This window comes from Corvus brachyrhynchos, unplaced genomic scaffold, assembly GCF_000691975.1.
Source record: "Corvus brachyrhynchos isolate BGI_N302 unplaced genomic scaffold, ASM69197v1 scaffold61, whole genome shotgun sequence".
Classification (NCBI taxonomy): domain Eukaryota; kingdom Metazoa; phylum Chordata; class Aves; order Passeriformes; family Corvidae; genus Corvus; species Corvus brachyrhynchos.
In genome coordinates, this window is record NW_008236478.1 from 2786315 (window position 1) to 2806483 (window position 20169).

At 39.0% G+C, this 20169-nt stretch overlaps 2 protein-coding genes across 5 annotated transcripts in view; one reads left to right on the top strand and one right to left on the bottom strand.

Annotated features, from left to right (window-relative positions):
• The window catches only part of MAPK8 (mitogen-activated protein kinase 8), a 182172-nt gene that overhangs the window by 47453 nt on the left and 114550 nt on the right, over positions 1-20169 (top strand). The gene's annotated exons all lie outside the window — the stretch shown is intronic.
• The window catches only part of FRMPD2 (FERM and PDZ domain containing 2), a 69928-nt gene continuing 60972 nt past the window's right edge, over positions 11214-20169 (bottom strand). Inside the window, 8 exon segments of the mRNA XM_017725974.1 lie at positions 11214-11855; positions 12698-12760; positions 13029-13244; positions 14718-15052; positions 15567-15657; positions 17346-17494; positions 19403-19518; positions 20058-20116. Coding sequence (XP_017581463.1) covers positions 11784-11855; positions 12698-12760; positions 13029-13244; positions 14718-15052; positions 15567-15657; positions 17346-17494; positions 19403-19518; positions 20058-20116 — 1101 coding nt within the window. The 3' untranslated portion in view covers positions 11214-11783.

Genomic DNA, 20169 nt, shown 5'->3' on the forward strand with positions numbered 1-20169 from the left:
GAAAAAGTTCCCAGAAGACAGGGCGTTTGTGATAACTGTATAGATCAATTTACTTGATGTAGGAAAAAACATTGGAGAAAAAGCCCAGGTTGGAATTGTATTTCCCCTCTCCTTCTCAGGAATCAGAACTGGGGCCATGTAATCATGAAGTGGTGAATAGTTTGTGTGTGTTCCATCTGCAGTCATGAACTTCTCAAAAGATACACACAACTCTTAGAGGCAGCTCACACCTTAAACAGAGGATATTCCAGTTTAGATTGAAAGCTATTTTGATAGGCCAGGAGGAGAACATAACACTGATAGCTGAAGCAGGCAGGACACAAGACTGACTAGGGCTACCCTCTGAGTCACAGGAATAACACATGAGACTATCTCCTGAGCTGAATCACCCTGACACTGTTGACAACTTGTCAGGGCACCAGCAAATGTGGCCAAACAGTGTTTGTTCTTCTGCATTCCCTTGGCTGCTGTGTACTCTGTAGGGAGCCATGTGTAATCTACTCCCAGCTACAAAGGACAGACAGGCTCCTCTGTTCTTATGGACAATGGCTGCTTCAGTAAAATGTCATTTTTGATAGCTGGCGCAAAAAAACCAACTGCCAAGTTCCCATATGAGCAAGGTTGCAGAAATAAGGCACTAGGGCAGAGGTTCATTGATACTGATCAGGATTCACTTTCCCAGCTCTGGGAGTTGTTCACTGTAAGACCAAGTCATTTTCTCTCAATGTGTACTTATGTGTCGGTAAAAAGCCCATAAATAATGCTCTCAGAAGTGAAATTATTTGAAGCCCTCCATGAAAAGTTCAATACAAGCCCAAGCTGCCATAGTCAAGCCAGGCCCAACAATACCTCATGAAATGTGTTCCTTTCGTGTTTGTTCTGGGGCCATGGGGAACAATGTCCTTTCAGGACAATAGATGTCTGCAATTCATGGTGAATTTCCTTTCCTTCTCTCATTAAAATCCATTCATTTTCAGCTCAGCCTCTTCATTCTCAAAAATACATCTTGGATATTTGTCAACTTCTATTCATCTTACTTAGTCTGTGCATTTAATCTCTTTGAGTCTAAACATTTCCTCTGATGGCAGAGCCTTGAGAGTGTGATTCTGCCAATTGGGATGCATTGAGGAGAGCCTCTTGGCAAGCTGGCTCATTCTTGGGGAACAGACATATTTGAGTAGTGAGACCTCAGGCATTTATACTGTTCAGGACACGACAATGCTCAGCACTCAGTAAAAATCAGAAGAGAACCACTGCTTAGGAAAGCAAAATGCTTACTGGCAAATGTTTTTCAAAATGGGTATGGAAAGCTGGCTTCAGTGCCCAGTTTAATTCAGTACTCCCTGTGCAGTTTCAGGCAGGCCACTTCATCTGAATATGTAGCCTGGAAGGCAGGAACACAAGCTTGTTTGTTGTGCATTTTATTGTATCTGCTTCCTGCTCTGACGTATTTCAGGTAGAGGAGAGCAGAACTGTGATGCTGTCATTCCCTAGTAGTAAGTGAAAGGAGATTGACTCCTTTCAGATAAAACAGTTCAACAGCAGTGAAATCATAGCAGCTTTGGCCCGCTGGTGATTCAGCAGCGTTTTATCCACTGACAAGGAAAGACTCAGCTCCTTACCCCGTTCTCTTTAAAAGGGAAAGATACTGTACGTGACTGGCACTCAACCAGGAGGCTTCTACTGCCCTAACTGGAGAGATCCTTGAGAGCTTGGTGACATCTGGTGGGAACTGGAAGGATCACAAGCCTTTTGTGATGAGTGCAAAATAATTTATAAAAACAAATTTTAAAAAGAATCCCCCCAAAACAAGCAACAAAAGTTTATAGATTTTATGCTCAGAATCACAAGAGTACAAAATCTAAACATGATGTTATAATGATACATGCTGAACACTGTATAGTTCAGAGATCAGTGGCTTGAAATGCTAGTGGGACATAACAGAGCTGAAACACAAGGAATTTGTCATTGGATTTTTGCAGGAATGTAAATGCCTTCTTTTTATCAGTCTGGTCAGAATATCAGTATAAAACCCAAATTATGCAGGTTGCAATTGCTCATCATGCAACTCTAGGCCCCTATGATATAACTAGTCTCTATCATGTTGAAATTTGCAAAAAGCCCATATAATACCTTAGCCTGGAATGTACCATTGTGGGCTTGTTCCATGACCCACTGACCAGTAGATTGTGTGCCCAGAGTTAGGATGAGGTGTGGGTCTGGTGATGGGCACAAAACTTGAGTGAAGGTAAAGGTAGTGAAGTTAAAGTTATATTCAGGCTAATTCTGATAAGGAAAGAGGAAGGGTGTTGCATGAAGTTCAAATTAATTATCATATTTTATCTGAGTGAATATGTATGTGAATCGGTTTTCCCTTTTTTTCTGGATCTTTTAAATCCCATAAAGGTAAGCACTATTGCCTTTCCTCTCATCTTTGCAAGTGTACTTCATAGATCTTGCTGTGCACAGCATTTCTGCAGCTTCCTTCACAAGATGGAGCAAATAACCAGCAAGATTTTCTCCCAGTGTCTTTTAGATATTGGAACAGTATTTCCCCTGAAAAACAGAGCATTGCCTGCATTTGCCAGAGGTTTTGTGAGGTCTTTTGATAAAGAGAGAAAAGCCTGAAATGTTATTAATCAATCTCCTTTTCTTCTTCCTCCCTTTTTAGGATTTATAATGAGAAAGAATGAGTTTAGGAGGGAATGAGTAAAATGATGGTCAAAGTTTTCAGGAGCAGTTATGAAGGCTACACCATAGATCTAGCTGCAACTGGGAGTCCAGAATGTGGATACATATTGAAGGATGCTGAAATGGGACCTTAAAGCCCACTAAATTTAAAGTTTAAACAATTGCAGCCTGTTGCTGGAGCTTATTTATCTTCATCCTTTGGTAAGAAAGAGTTAGGTTAGAATACAATGTAGGGTGGATTTTCAGCCTATCAAGTCCAAAGCAGATGCCCTCTTAGCTACTTAGGAGAAAATTTGTTCTTCTGAGGATTCCGGTTGTGTGCCTTGAGCTGCTCAGACATCTGCCTCCATGTGCCAGTTCATCTCCGCAGGGATGTCGTGATGTGTAGTATCACTGCTGATAACCTTTTTAGCAGAACCAGTTGTCCACAAACCTTCCTATATGAGGCTGCTTGCCATTGTACGAGCTCTGTTCCTATTGTGTGTGACAGCATGAGGTGACCTAATTCACTCCAGTGGGTCCATCACACATATCCTTGCTGGGTGATTTCCCCCTCTGACAGGCCATTGTCACATCTGTCCCACTAGACTAGCTGGTCTAGTGAGTGGGTGTTTGCATGGGCATGGTGAGCACAGGGCATGAACCTAAAGCTAGCTGGGTAGACCTTAGGCCTTTAACATGGTAGACTAAATGGAGTCTTTGGAGTTTAGAGTTGGGTAAGGTCATTATTTTAGCTTGTCTGACCAGCACTGGAGCAGGATGCAGTTCTGCTGACAATGAGGAGTTCATGGAACTATTATGACACAGTGGTAGTCCATGCACAGAAAGTCTTGTTCAATGCTATGCTATACACATGACATCTTTTGGGTCAGAAAGATTCTCCTGCCCAGGCAGGAAAGAAGGTAAAATCTGCACGCACAAAGTCTCTGCTAGCTGTAAAAGGACACTTGATTGAATGCTTTTTATTCTGTTCTGTAGAAAGCAGTGTTACCTACATACACTCACATGCAAACGCACACGTTAGTGTGTCTTGAGGATTGAACTGATGTCTGATTTTAGTGTAGATTATTCTGTGATTTAGCAGAAGGTGAGAACAAAGGAAGAAAGAACATTACTACAAGAAGTTAAAGAAGGGTGGGAATTCTCCCTGCTAGCCCCATTTCCTACCTAATTTGTTGGCAGCCTGTGTCCATTATCAGCCTGCTCCCATGGCAGGTGAATGCATCCACACTAAAGCAGATGCCCTACCCAATCTTGCCTGCTTTCTCACATACCAGTACACATCTTGTGTATTTGTGATATGAGATGAATTCGGAGAGACTATATTCTACCTCTTCCAGAAGTTAAGACAATTGCAATATACAGGCTTGGTGCACTCAGCTGTTGAAGAAATAATTGAGAATTAAAAGCAGATCAGCCACATCCCAATCAGTGTTCAAAGAACAGCTGGACAGGAAGACAAGTGCTGGCATTTTGGAGGGAAACCGTGAAGGGAATTGAACACGTGTAAAGCCTCTGGCTGGAAGCTATGGAGAGAACATAGCTACCCCCATATGTGCCATGTAATGATTTTGAGGCAAGTTAGACTGAAGCTACAGAGAGCAGCAGCTTTGATAACAGTTTTTCTTCCTGTCCAAGGCTGTGATCACTTCAGTTTGCCTGATCGGTGAAGTCCTGACCACCTGGAGGTAGCCTAGCTGCGCTTTGAATTCTCAAAGGCTTTACAAAAAACTGGAAGTCAAGGTGCACAATCAGAAGTGAGGTGTGTAAACATTTTGCGCTATTAAGGGAACAACTAAGAGGGGAGAACTGTTGACAAAGGAGAAGGAAAGAGAAGTTTTTTTGATTGGATATTTTAAAAAGACTTGTTGTTTGTGTTCCCAGTTTAATTTGTGTTCTTCTCAGAACTCCAAGGAATTAACTGAGTTTCATCAGATGCTTTGATAGAGCTCAAAGCAGTGTTATGTAAATCCCAGGAGGACTCCTAGAATAATTGAACCTTCTGGGCCACTGACAAAGTCTAGCAGAAGAGCATAACCCAGCAGCCACCCAGCTCTTAGCAAGGGATCTAAAATGTTGATGAGAGGAGGAATAGGTGGAGAAATCCCTATGTCATTGAAAATCTCAGCAGGAGCTGGCATGGAGTGCTCTGGAAGGAGATGCTCTTGCCTAGAGCAATGTCGCTCTGAAGGAGTTGGGTATCTGTATTGAGCTGAGAGGTGTGGTCATCCCAGTGCTGCTGGCATTCCAGGCTTTGTCTGGATTCTGTCTATGGAACAGTTTTAGATCTTTTGATCTAAAATTGCTGTCAAGCAAAAGGAATGATGCTGAGTCCATGCTAAGTGACTCAAGTTAGGTGATACTAGCAGAATTTCTAGCTGTGAAATAACCCCTCTGTTTCTACTCAGTTTTCAAATAAAACATAAGCAGAACCCTACTCTTTACCTTAGTGAAATGTTTCCCTTAATGACTCAGCGCTAATTTCCTAATAATAGAGATAGATATATGCTACGTGTGTCCTAACTCACAAATAGAGGTGAAGGAGAATGTGTGGTAACTGTAAAGTGCAAGCATGAAGAATATTTCATGTTTTGCATTGTCTTTTATTTGAGTACTCACTCAACACTTCCCAAGCATTACTTGTGACTCATTCATCTTTAAGACAGCAAAGCAGTAGACAAGGAAATGGAGGCATGATACTGTTAAGGAACTTGTCCTAAAATTAACTATAGATATGATGAAGAGAGGAACACAGGAGTTGTAGTGCTATTCCAAATTAAATAAACTAACTTTTTATTTCTTATACCAAGTGAAAGTCAAAATTCCCCAAGAGTTACTGAATTGTTTCAGCTTTGGATTAAAAAAAAGTCAGAAAGCATTGTCTGTGTTCCTGTTGAATACTCAGCTACAAGTTTTGCCTGCTTTCAGTGGATAAAAAAGGGTGGAAGCAGCATAGGTTAATGAGAGACCAAGGTTCAGTTCCTGCTTCTGGAACAATGGCAGCCTCCTGATCAGCATGAAAGTATCATCAGGATGGTTCCTTTGATGACATGGTGCTAAACCTGCAGTAAAATCTGGAGCAGTAAAATAAAGAGCTGGGGCAAGTTTGGGATTTTCTTACGAAGACTCAGATTTGGATCTGTTGTTTCATCCGACATTTCTGAAAGTGTGTGAGCTAAGTTTCTGTCTGGTATAGGGGTGCTTTTGCATGTGTTACCACTTGTGGCAAGACTGCAGGCCAGGCATGCTTTCTCCTGATGTTGTAACACAAGCTCCTGCTTTATCAGCACTTTTACAAATACAATAACAGCAGTTTCCTTGCTCTCGTGGTGGGGATTTACTTTGTGAATGCTTGTGTTGCTATAGCTACATTTCTCTAATGTTCATTATTTCTTATAGTGTCCTTGTCACTCATCCAAAGGTGCTGGCATTAAGCAAGCTCACAGCATGTCTTTTCTGCCTTGGGAACTGTTGGTAGGTGTACTGAATGAGCCAAGAGGTACTACAACTGGTGCCTTGCCTGGAATAAATCTGCTTCAGCCATGAAGGAAGTGGTAATGGAAGTAGTTAGAAGCTTTTTACAGCAGTGTGATGGGAAAGGAAAGCCCACAGTCACTGGCATGTCTTTCCAAGAGTGTTGAACAGGAAGGAGAAGAAGGGATTGTCATCTCTCAAGAGAACAAATGCAGGGAGGGGAGGGAGCACAGGCAACTTCAGTTAATTGCTAGGTTGTGTAATGAGCTGGGATGCTGGACAGCTACTGTATAGTCCCCATTGTGTCTGTCGCCTGGTTGGGGAGGTACTGCTCTCAGGCATTTTAACTGCTTTTTGGGGTTTTGTTTCTGAATAGTTTAATGAGAAAGCTAAATAGCTGTATAATTCAGAACAGGATTGCAAAAAGTTCACTGTCCCTCAGGCGTGAATGTGTAACTGGTGCTGTGCAGAAAAGGCAGTGAATTCTGAACAGCCACCTACTTCATATGGGAGGACACTGAACAGTTAAGACTAAGTAAAAAACTTGAGATGACCGCAGGCAGATCTTTCAGACTGACATCCAAGAGATGCTCCATACTCTACATCTTCTTAATCTTCTGTGTTGGTTTCTCAGGCCTTGATCAGTCCTTCAGTGGTATTAAAACAGCAACTATCACTTGTCAATAGGCACCAAAAAACTATACTTACAAATTGCAGTAGATTGTTGGATGTAGCTGTTGGATGGAATCTTACAATCTCTCTGAACCAGTACTTGCATATTGAGGCCACTGTGATGATTAAGAAATTGGAATTAAGAAATATCTGTTGTATAAGGAGAAGCTGAGAGGGTTTTGGCTGTTGGAGAAACTCATGGAGAAGAGAATGCTCAGGGGGATCTTATCAATAGGTATAAATTCCTAAATAGGAGGGAGTAAAGAGGTAAAGAAGCAGAAACAGGTTCCTCTTAGTGGTATCCAAAGACAGGACAAGATGCTAAGGACACAAACTACAATCCAGGAATTTCGTTTAAACATCAGAAAAAAACTTTTTTACGCTGAGGATGGTCAAATATCAGAACAGGTTGCCTAGACAGGTGAAGGAGTGTTGATCTTGGAGATACCCAAAATCCACATGAACACAGTCCTGAGCTCAAGGTGACACTGCTGGGAGTTGGAGGGTTTATACTGGATGGTTCCCAGAGCTTCCTTCCAATCTCAACTATTCTGTGTTGTGGTTCTGTGATCCAGTGTTAGTTGCTCCATGCTATTGGGCCTGGAGAAGCATGAATGAAGTATGAGGTTCTGTTATTCCTGGTGTGCACAAAGTGAGTGATCAAGACAGAAACAATTATATCAGTATGGCACTACAGAACACTTTTGTGGTTTCACAAGCTTATTTCTAACCCTACAGAGCTAAACCTGTACAAGATTATGTGCAAACCACCTATCTTTGTAAGTGCTGTGCCCTTCCATCACACACATTACTGGACATTTAAAAGATTCATCTAATAGTGGACTCTCAGTCTGCTTAGCCTGCAAGGGCAAGCTCTCTTTTCAGTGTAAAGAGCTCAACCAGCTTCTACTTTTTCTAGTATTACAATAATATTTAGTCAGTTTGCAAGCAGTAAGCAGGCAATCTTCATGTTGAGTCCAGCTTTGTGATTTAACAGCTGTGAGAAATACCATTGTCCTTCACTAGTAACTGAATGTTTTGCACCTGGAGTTGCTGTTCCTGTGTAATTCCAATAAGTAAAACACTCAGATTATGCAAAGTGTCATTTAAAGTGTTATTTATTACTGCTAATGCTGTAAAGGAAGAGAGAGTAGTATAGATAAACTCACATCCCTTCAGATGTTGAGATCTCTGACTTGTGCAGCATCAAACAAGCGTCCAGTCTGGGTGCAACACATTATGCAGACCCTGTCTGTGGAAGGGTTGCCTCATTCTGGTTATTTGAACCATTGTATTATTTTTTCACAAGAAAACAATTCCATTCTATTATCCAGTAAAAAGGATGTTCCTGTGAGAGCTTCTTGCTGCACTTGTAGGTATAGGCAAGAAGTCACAGTGGCATAATTTCAGTTAGTGAGTGGGATCTGCCTACAAGCCCTCTGTTACATTTATCTGGCTGTGTTTACTCTCCAGCTAAGAGACACGGAGTGGGTCTGTGCCGAAGGCAGGAGCGACCGGTTGCGGTTAGCCACGTCGCAGTCATGATTTGCCCCTAGATGGCGGTGATTGCTGCTCTTTGGCCGGACGGGCCCTCTTTGCAGTTGCTGTATTTCATCGCAGAAGGGCCTGTTGTTCAGGGGGGCCATAACCTTCAACTGAAAATACAGAAAAAAATTACTGACTCATCTCTCAGGCTTTCTAAGAAAATTTAAAGGAAGCATGATTATATTAGGACAAGTTGCTACTTTTTAAAGTCAAGTATTTAAATCTGACAATGCTCTTGTAGACAATAACACCCATTTTGGCATGTGTGGATATTTTCAGGTATCTTTTCCATTGCAGACAGGGTACTAGAGTACACAGAGACATCAGCATGAAGCACTTCTGAGTCAATGGAGCTCAATGAAGATGTTAATAGAAAAATGGGGACACCCGTTTTCCCCTACACACATGATTTTGTAACCTTACAGCTATGCAGTGGTTGTCCTTGCTATACTTGCTTTTAAATGGAGATAAAATGGTAGAAACAAAAAAGCTTAACAGGAGTCTCAGTGCGGGTAAAACATCTACTTCTCCAAAGTATGATTACAAGTTGTGCTGTTCTGTGGACAGAGCTACTGTCTGAACACAGAGTATGACTGACAAGGTTTTGTGCTACACTATGAATCTGAGGACTAGCATATGCCTGCTTGTTTTGCGTGCTTGTTATGGCAGGCACTGTCTTCAATGAACCTTTTTGTTCACATTTGCACTGCGGTTCATCCTGATTGGCAGCTAGATGGTAGAGCACAAAGGGTGATCTCAATACCACTTCTGAAGTAAGAAGTGTGACCGTAGGCACTAACTGAGGTTCTCTGCCATAAAGCATCTCTTGCATATTAGAATGTGTACAAATTCCAGTCAGAGCACTTTATATACTAAATAATATCTCATCAGAAATCATCCAGAGTAGTCTGGTTATCTTTTCTGACTGAGGAAAGATAGTTTTGTGTGTAGGCAAAGAATCAGAGATTTTATCATCTGTGTTTAGTTCCCAACTTTTCCAAAACTCTGTAGACCTTGGACAAATCACCAACCACTGCCTCACTTCCCCTTATGAATGAAATGGGACAATAGATTTTCCTTTCTTTTCAGTTTATCCTGACTTGTCAAGTAGTGTGAGCTCTTTAAAGATTGGGTTATCTTTTGTTCCAAATGAATGCATATCGGTGAGCCTCTATCTCCGGGGGTTTTGCATGTATAAAGAACACAGAAGTGGGACTCTCAGTTGTGCTGTGTGTATGGGGAAATGCTTATCAGCTTCTGGATGTGGCCACATTCCACTATACATTATCATAAAATGTGCCTTTAGAGGAAGTTTAAAGACAAGCCCCTATGAATAAAATATTTTTCCCTAGAGCTCTTATAGGCTAATAGTTAGGTATTGCAGTTTCTTTTTTATAAAAGAAATTGAAATTAAGCAGATTGTTTTCAGAAATCTTTTTAATACCTCTGTAAAACATGAGAAAATTATGTCAAACAGCAAACACATCTGTCAAACAGCTGCAAAAATGATGCACAAATAATGCTGTGAGGATTGTCTTTTGAATCCAGAATACTTGTTCTAAACCACAGAAAAAACACCTTTGCATAAAGTACAGGAATATTTTCAGTAAGAAGCTTACTAAATTACTGTGATACAAAAGATTAATTGTGCATTTATTACAGTGTAATGAATTGATTGCCTAGTAGTACACGTGTAGTAATTAAAGTCAAAGGCCAAATACCAAATGAAGGTAACAAATTTAGGAAAAAAAACGGCTGATGACATTTGACGAAATTGTGCAAACGGTCCTTTATATGCAACGTAAAGATATTAAATGAAGAATGTATGAAGAATAATGCTTTGAGGAAGGACCAAATTCAATGAATTTAAGACAAAACATTGAATTCTGTTTATGTTTATATCAATATGAATCCAGGGTTGCACCTGGATTTATTTAGCATTGCTCTGGAACTTTATCAATACATTTGAAATTAGCATCTGGCTCACATAATGAATTGCATTTCTATATTTTCCTGCCTCCAGACTATTGGAGGGCACAAAGAAAAAATGGGCCTTGGCCTTAATTATAATTGTATTACAGTGGCTTTTTCTAAAAGCCATACTTTAAATTTTTATTTAATACACCATTCTTTCTGAATTATAAACCTCTTATTTGTAATGAAAGTAAATAGGTATTTTATTTTCTTGCTTCTACTGTAGTTTTATACCCAATGCCTCTTAATATTTTCTCTTTTCCAGAAACCAAGTAAGTTTTAAAAATATGTACAATTCAGTTAGATTGTTTCAGTTTCCTATGTTTACAAGTTACACTTCCAATGCACATCTAATCACTTCCATATCTCACCTTCTAGATAAGGACTTAGAAGTAGAACTATGGAAACAAATACAATCTTACAACTTGAACAGCGGATTTCTGCTCAAATCCACCCACATGAACAGAAACACTTTTTACAAGAGAAATAAACTGTACAGAGAGTTCTTTAATTTAAAGACCTGATTCAGCCCCTACTGAAACCAGCAGGACTACCCATAGATCCAGACCCTAGGTAAGAATGAGAAGATAGTTAATCAATGGAAACAATTAGGGGAAGATGAAATGTACGTATGTACCACAATGCACACACAGTTGCTTCACTTGGCTTAGTATTGCATTCCTTCTTATATGGATGTAGAATGAAGATACTGAGGCTATCAACATCTGTTCATATTGCTGGAAAAAATTAATATTCCATCCAATTATTAGAATGCTCTTCCTTTGAAGAGAACCAGGGTTTAAAGGCATCCTATTTTTTCTGTCAGTTTCTTGATTTAAGATGTCTAGTGATAGTGGTATAAACTCATGGGCTGGAGTGATGACTGGAAATGGTTCTACGTTGTTCAAGCAACCAAAGGTAACCAAATTGAGTCCTTCTATGCAAAAGCATAACTGCTGGAGTAAACATTGATTTGCAGCCCAGAAGCCAATAGTGCACAACAGTAGATGAGGGACAACTAATCTTCCACCAACGCCAACAGAATCTTGGATCTTTAAAGCTGCCCTCTGGATTGCAAAGCTAATTCCAAAGGCTGCTATATCCTTGCTACAGTCCCAAAATATATTCCTAACAATTAATATGTTATTAACACAGAAAACAAAAATTCTCCATGGCAATTTACCACAGCAGTGTTGCAGTGCTGGCTGGCTGTTTCTTCATACTTTGAGCCAAGAAATAAATGACTTATACAGGACATGTTAAGCAAGGTTTTTAAATGACTTTGAAATCAGGGTAATCTAAAAAACCATGTAATATAACACTTGTCTGTGCTGGCTTGACATCTTTAAAGATTAAAGTAGTTGCTGAGTGGTCCCTGGAGTCCAAGTGGAATAGCAACAGCAAGAGTCATATGGTAGGAATCATATTCAGTAGGAATCCACTGCTCGGAGGATCTGAAGGACTTCCAGCACAACTTCATAACAGAATAAATACTCGTCCTGTATGCGGAGACAGCAGTGTGAAACACCTGGTTACATTCAACATAAATTCTAGACAAAGAAGGATGGACTAGCTGAATTTATATGTTACATGTTTATATGGTATATGTTATATGTTTATAACATCAGCATCTTTGTAATATGGATACAAAAACATATTTAAGAGAATCCTTGTTCTTTTTGTTCCATCTCTGGTAAAAGTACAGGAACACTGTATTTTAAGCATGTGCTCAATTCTCATTTAAGGCAGTGTAGGTTATATGTTTGCTTAATTTTAGTCACATGCTCAGTCATTACCCTGAAGAAAAATATATCAAAGCATGTGCTAAAATATTTGCCTATAGGAAGAACTTCTTTTAGTCTTCTCTTGCTTTTATTCTACCAATTGTTTTCTCTAAGGTGAGTTAGCTGCATCTTTTTTTTCTGTGTGAAAAAATCTTTTCAGGAGTGGGTTTAGCTCAGGAGTAGAAGGGTTTACCTGGTGATGATAACTCAGCAATAGCAAGAATTCAACCGAAGGCTGTAATTTTGCAGGGTAGGGTTTATAGTATATCACTGGTTCTGTGATACTTGCTTTTCTTCTTGCTTTAGAAAAGGAAAGGGGGGGTGCGGGGGGGTCTGGTACCTGTCCTATATTGCTGCTTTGCTTTTATTCACTTATTTAGTAAGGAACGGGCTTTCATATTTAAAACCAAACACCACTTGCTTGGAAGGCTGTTACTTTCCTCAAATGAGAGCACTAAAATTATATTTTAAGCCCCAGATTTATCAAAGCAGTGGAGCAGTACCACTAATTCAGGCTTTTAAAAAAATAACAATCTAGTTGCATATTTAGAACTTACCTTAGTTTGGATCATGCCAAAACGCTGATCTCGCAAATCTCTCACTATTTGCTTGATGTTGAACTATCAGAAGAGAACAGTTTTTATTTGGTTGACATGCAAGTTATAAAGAAAGATTTAAGCATATTTAGATGGGGAAGCTGTGGCAGTTCTTTTAGAAATAGTATATTTGTAGTTATTATCTTTGTTGTTTAAAACAATGAAAGCTGGGTTTATTCCATTTTGTTCGGGTGAATTCTTATAGTAATTATTCTGTTCTAAGATGCCCCCACCACATTGTTGACATCCACGCCAGTCTGTGATACTTAACAATGTTCCTTTTGATACTTACACATAAATCTTTTTCTATATAGCTGAGAAGAATTTCAACACACAGCAAAACTCCACTTCTTCCAATGCCAGTGCTGCAGTGAGCAACAATTGGTCCTGTCCTGTGAGCTTTTCTCATGTAACAAATAAATTTTACAAGCTGCTCAGCCAGTTTTGGAATATTGTGGTCTGGCCAAGTGGTAAATTGCAAATGACTTATAATGCGCTTTTCTTCTGTCTGGAAGAGAGACACCAGAAAGGTTAAAAATGATCCATCCTAAAACCAATTTTCAGGGAATTCCACTAAAAATTTTCCTTCAGCCTCATTCTTAAAATTGTTTGTTTACAATTCTTTAGCTTTTCATACTTGACTCCATTCAGGTTTCTTTAGGTTTCAAGAAATGCACTCAGAAGACGCAGGCATAGGAAATTTACTTCATATGACTTTGACAAGACACTGAAGTTAATCTGTTGCCTTGAAAGAATGTGTTTATCTTATTTGTTGGTTAGAAAGAAAAAAACAAAAATGTTTGTTAAATTTGAACATTGCATTGCTGTTTGCTAAAACTGTTTTTGTAGCTGAACCAAGCCTTACTAATAGAAGAATAGTAATATGAGAGCCACAACAGTAAAATTGTAAATGGCTATCAGATATGAAAGAATAACTTGTGATTAAATAATCAATATGCAAATCAACTAAAAGTGCTTACAAGAATAAATGAAATGTAGATAAAATAAAGAGTAATATTAATTGAATTGCCCTGGATCAACATTTCTTGTTGCCAGCTCACAAAGCCACGTTAAAATCTGAATGCTAACTATCTGGATTTTTACTATCAGAAGAATTTGAACATAAGTATGGATTTCTGCTGAAGTAGACCTGTGGCTTTCTGTGGTAGTTTGCTACTAGTTCAGTACAAACACAGCAAAGTTAACATGTTCATTGAAGCAATAACATATGGTGTTCTATCTTGCCATTTTGATAGTCTTTTGGGAAGACTCGTATCAAATGCTTTACAATGCTTCACACTCAGTGACATAAGGTGAATTTCTTCAAATAGAGAAATTGTTATCTTGATGGAAAAGGCACCAAGTTTAGTCTGGCACAGGTTTTTTAATTATGCCACTAAATAATATGTCCTGAAGAAATTTTTGCAAAGCTTTACTTAATATTGAAACAAGACTGATGGACTTATACCTACCCTGTTTTCTATGTTCTTCCACCTGGATTCTGTATTTATTAAGTTCCCAAAAAATCGCTGCTAGATTGGTAGTTTCATGTGTGTTTGTGTCTTTTCATGAACAAAAAAGTATCATTTGTTCTAAATTCTAGGATGAAAGCCACCTTTTCCCCCTGTTTCCATCCAACCACCATTACAGACTATGAATCCATTCTGGCGTGGATGTGATTTGATGAGAACAGTAAGTTATTCTGCAAAACACAGAACACACCTGTTCTGTGACTATTAGAGGTCTCGTTTTTGGAAGTTCTTCTCCAAATATAGGTAATATTGGATTCATTGCTTGTACAATGAGCAAAAAAGAAGCATCTCATTAACCCTAATTTCAAGCCTGTTATTCAGATTTTTACATCCTTAAAAAGTACAGAGCACACGTTATGGAAGAAGCAAACAATACTACTTGTATCTACTCACGTAAACTACATAATTGATTCCATCATTTATGAAAATATTAAGTCAACTTAACTTACCTGCTTGTTGATCATTTGTATTTTTCTAATTATGAAGTACTCCAGAATCTGGTAACTGTGTAGCTTGAGATAGAAATTAGCCAGGTCTTTACAGTCATGGGGAGGTTCAGGCCAGTATTGATGACATTTCACTTGCCCTAGCTCCACTTCTTTTGTCATCATGGCAATTACATCCGATTCACTCTCCCAGACCATTTGCCAGAAATCAGCCATAGTGGATGGCAGAGGCCCTTGGGTTATAATATAAAAATGTTCCTCTTCTCCAACATTCATTCTAATGTAACTTGCATTAATGTAGCCATTCTTTTCTCCCAGAGGAACTCGTGTCTTATCATCTGTACAGAAACAGAAAGACGCTATTTCAGCTGTGGATCTGAAAGAGTTCTACCATCTCAGGATATAGGAAATGTCAGTCTCTCCAGAAAAGTATGCCTCTGGATTCTGGAATATATTTGACTAGTAGCACTAATACTAATCACTGCCAGTAGGAATTCCCACGGATATATTGTATGGTTCATTGCAGCTTTATTTCTCTTAAGTTACTTGTGTAACACTGTGAAAAGCCTTCTAATTACCACAGAATTGTTTTGCAGTGTTCCAAAGTAGTGTACCCAATGCTGCTTTTCATGTATTGCATAGGAACACTGTCACTGGATATTGGTGTTATAAATCAGGAAAACCTCTAAGAATATTTGTACTGCATACTGATATATAGAGGTGCTACAAATTTTTGCGTGTGTTGTCCTGCTGCTGCAGTTTAGAAAGACATCAGGGGTCCAGAAAGTTTTCTCCTGTTTCTCTGATGACTTTGTTCACCAAATGTATGTTCTCATTTCTGTGCATACTTACATGGAAGGATATCTCGGTATCTGTTTTTATTCTGGTTTTCTGGTGCTTTGCCAGTTCTGCAGTCATCTGTTGGTTTCACATGTTCTAAAGCCTAGATCAAAAAGAAATAGTCAATCCATGTTGTTCACATCCTCAACGGACAACTTTTATAGTGTCAGTGTGAGCAAACTGTATATGACCCAATACTGGGAAATAGACCTATTACAGAAGAGAATCATACATTATTCTCAAAAATTCTAGGCAAGGAATTAAAGTTGCTTTGTATTTTCTTCAGCCTGCATAATATTTCTGAAGTTTTCAAGTGATATTTCCAACCCTCATCCTCAGACCCTGTCAACACAAGACCCCGTTGTATGTTGCTGTATTATAGGTGTTTGAAATACTGTCTTGGCCAAATATTGGCATTTATGATTGATAAGACACTGACTAAAGCACTAACTATTGCACTATTAACAGTGCAGTAATGACAGTGAATACTTTTCAGTGATGGAGAAAGTGATGAATATAGGGAGCAGCCCCAGTGATATTAAGTGCAAATCATACAGCCATTAAGTACTTCACAGCAGATTTAGGGGAATGGAATGCAGTGTAGTCAGAAGTAGGAATGTGCAAGTTCATTTCATTTACAGTTTTGGGTTATCTTGACATTTTTTTATTCTTCTACCTATTTGCTATGCATTGCACAATGCTCAGCCATCACATTCTGCCACTATACATTTATATGAACCGAAGTACATGTGACAGTTCTTGAACACTTTAATCAGTTACTACAGCTTTTACTCAGATAAAATATCCACTGGCTTTGGTAACTGGCACTTTGCTTATTAGATCTTTAGGCTTTCTGTGCAGCTGTGTGACTCAGCTCCTAGTAAGGTATACCTACATCAGTAATGCAATGGAATGAATGAAAATGAATACATGCCCTTGAGCCTTCAGGGAAAGTCAGCAAATCGTATACACTTGAGCCTGTGGGATTTTGTACCCAGAAAGTCAGAGATATAAAGGCAAGTGGAAGAAACTGATAACATTGCAATTACTATTGAAAAGTGGCAGCAATCCATTTCACTGGTAACGAGCATGTCCTTTAAAGGAAAATGCAGTACTATGTTGAAGAATTATGAAATAATCTGGTTTTTGGGAATTTGATGATAACTGCATACTCTATTTATGTTCTGAAACAAGAGATTTTATAAGCCTTCCTAATGTTACTTTTTTTCATGATTTATGTGCAATCAGATGTTTTCATTATCTATGTACATTTTTTTTTGTAATTTCACTAAGTCCCTGTCCTTAACAGCATCTTGTGGCAATGAGTTCTATGGGTAATGGGAGCATTGTTTGGAACATTTTTGTTTCAACTGTTTCTACACCAGTGAATCCCTAGCAGCATGGATTTCCTGCTTAGGTGCAGCCCCTAGGATAGCCCTTAGGCAGATGTTCAGCAAAGCTAAGGGGGTAATAGGAAGAAGTCAGTCTAGGAAAAAGTGATTCCTAATCTGCATTATGAATTTGACATTATTTGTTTTCATTCTACATGGGCAATATCTTTGAACTGGGAATGGTATGAGGCTGACATGCGTGGAAAGAGAGAGATCCAAATGCTGTACTATCACCCAAACAGCAGAGTAGAAACCCCATTTTGGCAGGAATAATTGTCAGTGAAAAAGGATTCAGTAAAGATATACAAGTTGAACTCCCATCCAGTATCCAGAAGGCTATTAAAAGTCACTTTCTTAGCTGTGCTGAATTGTTAGTTCTTAAAAAGTAATCACACTTTACCATAAACTCCTTTAGCACCTCTTGATTCTCAATCTGCAGCTGAAGGCCTTGAATAAGACCTGTTATGCCCATCCTTGGATCTACTCCGCTCTGTGATGGTTTCAAGTTAATTAACTGAGTCAGTTCATCTCCAGAAGCAAAGGTTCTGTCTATGTATCAACAACAACAAAAAAAAGCAAACAAAATAACCAAAACACAACAATAAAAAACCAAGAAGCTTGTAATTACTATTGTTCATAGTGCAAAATCTTGGCTTTAAAAACTAGGGAGCTGCAGTATGTATATATATTTTGCTGCTTATATTGTGGAAGTGAAATGTGAGAAAATGGAAGAAAATATTTTCATCTTACTTATGTTCACAGCAGAAAGAAGAATAAGTCAGCATCATGGATACAACCAGCACCACATTTCATGTTATTTGGAAGCAGATCCAACTACTGCAAGTTATTGCCTCACAGAGTTTCTAAATACAGTCTGTTCTAAATAAACTGTTCTTGCAGAATTGTAGGCTTTAATGCTAGTTTATACTGGTATAGGAGACTCTGGCCACATCTTCACAGGGAATCATCTTCATGTTTCCAGCACTTCCATGACAATGAGTATTGCCACACCCCACTGCTAGGAGTAGCTACGGCAAATTCTTCCTTCCTAAAGTAAGCAAATTTATTTTTCTTTTCATCTTACCTCACACTCCCCTTCAAGAACAAGATATGAACTATCTTTGATGCACCAAAGGCAGGATTCAGTTTTACTACTTAGCTCATCCTGAAATATGTGTTCTGATCCAGTACTTGACAGATTAAGAAAATGGATAAACATTGCATCTCCAGAAATATCACTACTCTGCTGGAGAAACTGAAAAACTTTTGTTCCCATGTTAAATAAAAACAGTAGCTTGTTATGTAAAAAATAATGGTTTGAGGCAGAGGAATTACGGAATTTGGGTTTTTTAGTCATAGGCTACTCTTTGCAAAGGATACCATGCCAGCTGTCTGAAAGAAAAGCTGATTATATGTTCCACAGGCTTGTTGCAGGGTGAAGACAAGAAGCAATGCTCTGCTTTCCTCTTGTAAGATATCATTGCTGCTCTTAACTAATTTCTGTTACAATAGAGTTGTGCTTCCTGTGTTTTTGTCTGGGCTACAACTTGCCCTTGCCTTGCCTGAGCTTCTAAGACACTTTCTGTTTACATTCCATTCTCTAACCCGCAAAGAGGCTCCTATTATCTACTTGAGAGTGCCAGTGAAGAAAGATGCCCACTCCAGACAGAGCACACTCTTTTCCATACACCTCTCCTTTCAGATCAAGTGGAATTAAAAAACCCCAAACTCTGAGCAGGTAGTAGATGGTAGATGGGTTATCATTTTCTGTTTGCTGGCCAGCAAGGCTTGGTAATGTGAGGGAGATAACCGTGTTTTATTTCTGATAAGAGCCATCAGCAATTCATTGGTTCCACAGGGTGAGAAGAAGCAGGGAGAGAGAGCCACCTGCACTTCACAGAATCTGTGAGATACTGCAGCATCCTCAGTATGATTCCTTTCACAAATTATTCTCATTTGGAGCAGAAGGAGCATACTTTTCATAAAGGAACAATTAGGCAGATTCTTTTTGTAAACTCTTCTGGTGTCAGAGGGGCTTTGGCACCTGAGCTGTGAAAGTGCTTCAGTACATGCTTAAGCACATCATTTCTAGAGGTTTTAATGAAATTGTCATGGGGGGTGAAATTCAGTGATTCTGGGAACAAAGTCTTGAGAGAGAATTTGACCCTTCATTCTGCATTTTAAGTGTTTAATTTACTTTTTTTTGGGAAGTTGTATGGGAACAGAAAGACAGAGAGGAGAGACCTCCGGATGTATGTCTCCTTTTAGAGGTACAAAGGTTTGGATGGCCTTCCTGTGCATCAGTGGTAAAGACTGTGTCTTGAGTACCCTGGTCTTTGAGACTGAAAGAGCAAATCCTTAGCTTGTATACAAGGGACTAGTGTCATCCTCAATGTACATATATGGAGGTGCTGGGCTATACTGTTGAAGAAACAAGACAAATCTTTTCATGATTACTTCTAGGTAGAACAGGAATCCTGTGGGGCACAACATCATCTTCATTATTCCAGCTGCCTGACTCAGACTGTTGATTTTCTCTTCTGCAGCTTTCACATTCTGCACATTTCTGTGACCTGTAAAACAATGTTAGTTGAAGTGGCAGAAGCTTTGATAATCTGAACCATACCAAGATTTTGTGTTTAATCTATTTTTGATCACTTTTAACTTTCTTGAGCAACTACTTTCAAGAATTAATCTGAACTCTGAGGGTCATAAGTTCAAGGAGTTGTAGTAGCATTTTGTCTGGAGTATTGTTTGCAAATATAGCTACTGAAAAATACTGTTATCAGTATGCGATTGCTGTTGGGTTTTTTCAGAGATAAGAACATACTCTGAAAAAAAAGATGCTCAAAAGGACTGGAAGTAAGGTTTCTCACAGCTAGAAAAAATTTTTCATGTATGACATTTTTAGCCCTTACACCTGGAAGCTTCAGTTCTCTTGTCTTAGTACTTGTGTGGAAGCGGTTTAGCAGCTCTTCCTGCAGGTGGAGCTGCATTCCAATAGACCCGTGCTTCTGTTATTTGCGTACCATATTAGGACAGAGCTGAAAATATAAGAATAAATTATCCATACTATTTATTTTAATAGTTTTACTTCATTCGAAAGACTTACCTGTCTGAAACGTTACTCTTCTGGCCTCGCAGAGGAGATTCGTCTGTATTTTCTGGATCCTGCAGGTTTCAGATAAGAAAAGTCAGTACGCAGAAACATCAAGAACATAGTA